The 5,445-nt window shown below is 37.6% G+C and overlaps 1 protein-coding gene across 1 annotated transcript; it reads left to right on the forward strand.

Annotated features, from left to right (window-relative positions):
• The first annotated feature begins 408 nt into the window (after positions 1–408).
• On the forward strand, positions 409–3,351 carry pxmp4 (peroxisomal membrane protein 4). The gene is made up of 4 exons (XM_036571000.1): positions 409–587; positions 1,476–1,538; positions 2,254–2,452; positions 2,883–3,351. The coding sequence occupies exons 1-4, from the start codon at positions 475–477 to the stop codon at positions 3,138–3,140; spliced, it is 633 nt and encodes a 210-aa protein (XP_036426893.1). The 5' UTR covers positions 409–474; the 3' UTR covers positions 3,141–3,351.
• Positions 3,352–5,445: the final 2,094 nt, after the last annotated feature.

A 5,445-nucleotide genomic window follows, 5' to 3' on the forward strand; every position in this document is an offset into this window, starting at 1 on the left:
CAGCAGGCTAGCCAGGCCGAAATAGTCTCTGTAGAAAAACCCAGCGAATAAATGCTGTAGAACCACCCTAAAACTATCAGGAAAAACATTTCCAGAACACGCTACAGTACATACGTTATTAGTTATTTACTACTGCTTCCACATTCAGATGTAATCTTACTAAGCATCAAATAAAAAGCATGTGGAAGATGAATAAATGAGTTAATGAATTACTTATTAACTCGTGCAATTCCATGTCCCCTAAATGATTTATTTATTCTCATAAAATGTAAAACGTTGAGTTTGATTTGCTCTTCCGCTCGGCTCGTTAGTGTCCTTAAACGGGTCCGTGAGGGAATTAATGGAATGGAGCTGCTTTCCATGTAAGCATGTAAGGCGGAACCATAATAGCATTTAGAGTTTCTGATCGACCCTTGAGTGAAACTCTGTACGTACGTTAGTGCTACAGCACTGAAGAGTCCCTCAAAGTCCGACATGGCCGGGTCTGATCTGGTGAAAACTCTGCTGTATACAGTCAACAACTTATTACAACAGGAGAAATACAAAGCAGCTCTTGCTGTCCTGAAAGGACTCAGAAATGGCGCAGTGTGAGTGTCACTTAACTGCATTACCGTGTTTTTTCCAGGTAGTGCGGCTTCTTTCATTGCTTTTATGGCATTAAGTTAGTTGATATAGTGTGTCCTCATAGTCTTGTCTGTACATAGAAATGTTTTTGCATTCATAGATTGACTATTTTTTGGTTTGCTGACTTGACCACTGTTGTGGCTAAGTATTCAGCGTGCTAACCTAGTTAGCTGTTAACTAAGTGGACGAGGCTTCAGTTGGCTTCCCATTCGCCATCTTCTTGTTCTTGTTTTCCCGTTCCACCTTAAATAGTGCAGCAGTTACGTTCTGGTGTCTGGAGAATAATATGACCTAAGCTTCATGCTTAGCTGCCTAACAAGAGGGAGCAGAGCGCAGGTCGCGTCTCTGTAACTGTTAGTAATTAACTTTTTTTTAACGATGCGAAACACAGTTGTGTCCCAACAAGCTAACTACATAATTTGAATGTAGATCACACATTTTCCATGCATTTTACCAGACATTATTATCTTGCGGCTGAAGGCAAAATTCAGGTTGTATCTTAAAAAAACAACCATAATTATACTGTAAGATTTCTCTAGCGCTATAATACTTTCATAATAATCTATAATACTTTCATCTCCCGTAATACTACTTTCTAAGTAAGTACGGTATTAAGTGATCTGTATCATCATACTGGAGTGATTGTCCAAATTTACTGTAAGATTCTTATAGCAATCCTGCTGAAATAAGATTTAGAAAGTCTTTAGAAATTTCTGTAGAATTACTAAAGATTGTATTCATAAAGAATTCTTATTCCGTCACCTGAACTGTGTTATCTCACAGACCCAGAATGCTTAACATTTAACTTTCATTTATTGATTCATTTTATTGATTCATTTTGTTTATTACAGATACGGTGCCAAGATCCGTGCCCCCCATGCCCTAGTGATGACATTTCTTTTTAGAAGTGGCAGGTAAAGTACACTATGGTACAAAAGGGCATGTCACTCTGCCCTTACTTCTTGTGTAGTTTAGCTTGTGGAATTTTGTATCCTCTTTTAGTAGAGATTGTTCAGTTTCCATCTTATTTGTGTCATGATCTCAGGTGGCTTCATGCAGTAAACTGAATGGATGGAAACAGTGCATGGATTTTAAATGCTTAAAATTTCCTCATGTGCAAATGTGAAGAATAAAATAAAATAAGCACAGTTGGCAAAATCTGCAAAGTCAGTCACTATTGATGTTTTCATACTGATGAGCATCTGTAGCGCCAGCAGTACTTACTTTTTTGTAATTCACTTTTCTGATGACTGATTTGCTGAAATTTGAGAAATGTAATTGGTTGAACAACGTTCACAAGATTAATGGAGCCTGGGACAGTAGTGCTATAGTGTATTATAATATATTGAATATTTGGCCCTCATACATATAGGTGCTAAGTCCTTTGAGTACGTGGTCTTATACAGGTCTAACAGGCTGAGTATTGAATGTTACGCATAGCTCAGGCAAATTATTTAGGAAAATTCTGATTGTGTGTATTCTTAATTTTTATGGGGTGTACCTACCTACCTACCCACCTACCTACCATGCCTTGACCATAGATGCCTTAGAGATGATTTTCTAATTTGAATGTTTTTTTGTTTTTTTTCTTTTACCTCATATATATGTATTTTCTGTTTTGCTTCCCAGCCTGCAGTCCAAGTTGAAAGCGATTGCCCAGGCCACATATACACACTCAAGGAACCTTGCTCTCTTTGTGTTCACATATAAAGGACTGCAAGCTCTTCAGCAGCACATTCAGGGAAAGAGTCTTCAATCACACGCTTTTCTGGCTGCTTGTATTGGGGGTTGGCTTGTATTCGGAGACAATAATAACATTAACAGCCAAGTGAGTGTGTGGACTTAATTTCTAGAGAGAAGCATGCATATATATATATATATAATATATATAAAAACTGAGAAATAATGTGAAGCTATAGAAAAACCTTATATACTTTTTAAAGCGTATAGGATCTTATTTATTAAAGTTGCGAGTCTGATGATAAAATGAACACATTTCCTTGACAGTTTCTTTATTTGTGGATTTCCATCCATTTTATTTATCAGTTTTAATTTATGTCTGATTGGAGTGCATGTAGGTTTCAACATAATATTTTGACAAACATCTAAATCATTACTATCAACAATATCAATAATAAAATAAAAATAGAAAATATCAATGATAATACTAAATGTCTTTGATGACCAAGGGCCATAATGTCTGTCTTCTATTTTAAGTGTATTTGACCTAAATGCTACTGTTATCTTCTCTTCCCCAGATAAACATGTACTTGTTGTCTAGAATTCTGTTTGCATTATCTCGGCTCGCTGTGGAGAAAGGCTACATCCCTCAACCCAAAAGAGACCCATTCCCACTCTTTGCCACTCTGGTATGGGGCATCGTGCTCTGGCTGTTTGAGTACTACCCCCACACCCTGCAGCCGTCGCTCCAGTCCTCCATGACCTATCTCTACCATGACAGTAATGTGTGGCACGACGTAACTGATTTTCTAGTATACAACAAACCACGGACTTAAGTGAGCCTTTAGCAATGTTCTCCTCAACCAAAGCTCTCATGTCAAACATTGAGAGTCCAGCACCAGTGATCACTGTAGATTTTTTCAAATCTGTTCTTTGACAAAATTTCTTGAGTAAGTATTGAGTAGGTAAATGTTGTGATTGTAATTTTCGATCAGAACCGAGGCTTAGACGAAGTTTCTGTAATGTGAATGCCTTGAAAACGTTTAACCTGTGTGTGTTGATCCAATTTTGCATTTTTGCACATTTGTGGCTGAATGTTCAGAAGCAGCACCTAAAAATGAAAATTAGTAAGACCAAAAGACCAAAGGATTTTGGGGGGAAAAAGTCCATGTTTCCACTTTGCTTATTAACTGTGTAAGCACTCTTTTGTGAGAGTGACTGTGACTTCTGGCACTGCCCATTTCTTCACGCACAATTATTTTTAGTTCATGACCTTTGTGGGTTTTTAAGCATGAGCTACAGTTCAGATCCTGTCACAGCTTTGTACTATTGCACTGATGCTGACTAAATTAAGCATGTGGACAAATGAAGGGGGTGGGTAAATGTCTTATTCCACATATTTTACATATGTATGTCATCTGCCAGTCGTAGCAAGCCAGCCTGGTCCTGATGCAGCATTGCATGGCACGTCACCCAACATGTTTGGATTGTCAGTGTGATGGCACGACTACTTCATACGCTGCATGGTTGTTAGCCAAAAAGAGCAGGGCCTGTGGCGTCCCACGTGTTTTACTTTTTGATTCATCTGCCCACAGACTATTGTTTTGGAACTCAATGTTTGTTTTTTTCCCCAAGCATTTTTAGCTAATACTGTATTCTTTCATTCCTTCTCCATTAATTCTGCTTTTGCTGGGAGTATTTTTCACAGTGATGTTCTAAACTTAGTCTTTTACTTTTTTGAAAAATGTAATCTTTATCTTTGTTGTCCGTGGGGTAATGACATCCTTTAAAGTGCCATCCTTTGCTTTTGTGACACTGACTGGCTCTGGGAACTTCAGTTGCCTTAAAATTACTTTTTGATTGCCTCCATTCACTACCAGGCACGTCACATCTCTGTTTGCAGAGATGCACAGTCATGTATCTTGCAGATGTGATTTTCCCCAAAACATTTTTTTGGGGAAAAAAAAAAAGGTTGGCTTATACACATGTAAATATCACACCTTATTATTAGGTATTTATTTATTTATTTTGCATACAGAAGAAGTAAAGAACACTCTTATTTTGATTTGTACTTACCATTGCACCTCAAAGGAACGGAACAATTTCAGCATGGAAAATGTGCAAAAATGCAAAAAATCAGCCATAAGCAAGTCCTGTTTTGCAGTACTGTATGACGTTTCAGTTATTAGAAGAGACTAGCAGAAGAGTAGCATGTATTATTCTGTTCACACGTCCCACTCCACATTACCTCAGTACTCAGGGTTTGTGTAAGTGATTTTGCTGCTGTGTGCCACTAGAGGTCACTATTGCTGTAAGGAAGGAGTGGTCTCTCATGGCACCAGAAATAAGGACTTGAGTTGGCAACTGTTTAGACTGAGGACTAGAGCTGCGTTGAAAATTGCATGTCTTTTTAAAGGAAACTTTGAATTTTATAAGACCCTGATAGCTTAATTAGCCTGTAGTTTGGATAGCAAATAGCTAACTGGCTTGCAGTGCATTCCCTAGAAATAATGAGTCGCTTTTTTAATGAAAAAAACATTTTGCTCCAACTGTTTAAAAAGGAATTTTGCAAATTTTTCAAAATTTCCAAATAATTCAATGGCTGATGCAAACAAAGTAATTCAGAGTGGTTTGATAAGAAATGTAGAAAAACTTTCTGACTTTATTTTACAGTGGTGGTGATGGGAACCGGGTGTCATGATGTCTGCAAAACAAATATGGCCATTCTTCTGTGTTTTATATGTAATGTTGATAATCCTAAAATAGCATCATATATATAAAATAGCGGCATATTCATGACCATTTTGTGTAATAACTTTCTGTGAAATAGATTTTAGAGAGATTAAATGCATTGGATGTCTGGTTCCTTTCACCACCACTGTAAACAATTCTGCCTCTCTACATTTCCCTGTAACATTTTATATTAAACCAGTCTGAATTACTCAGTTTACATCCTGATGACTTAATTATGTGGGAAGTTTAAAAATTGGCGGAATTCACTTTTAACTAAGCCTTAACTGAAGTTGACAGCTAAAGACTCACCCCGCTGTTTCAATACCGGTTTTAACAAGCCCTCGTCCACTTGGACTTGCCACTTTCCCTTGGGGGAATCTCAGCGCCATCTTAAGAGCTGTTCGGTTA

This window comes from Colossoma macropomum, unplaced genomic scaffold (assembly GCF_904425465.1).
Source record: "Colossoma macropomum unplaced genomic scaffold, Colossoma_macropomum, whole genome shotgun sequence".
NCBI classification, from domain to species: domain Eukaryota; kingdom Metazoa; phylum Chordata; class Actinopteri; order Characiformes; family Serrasalmidae; genus Colossoma; species Colossoma macropomum.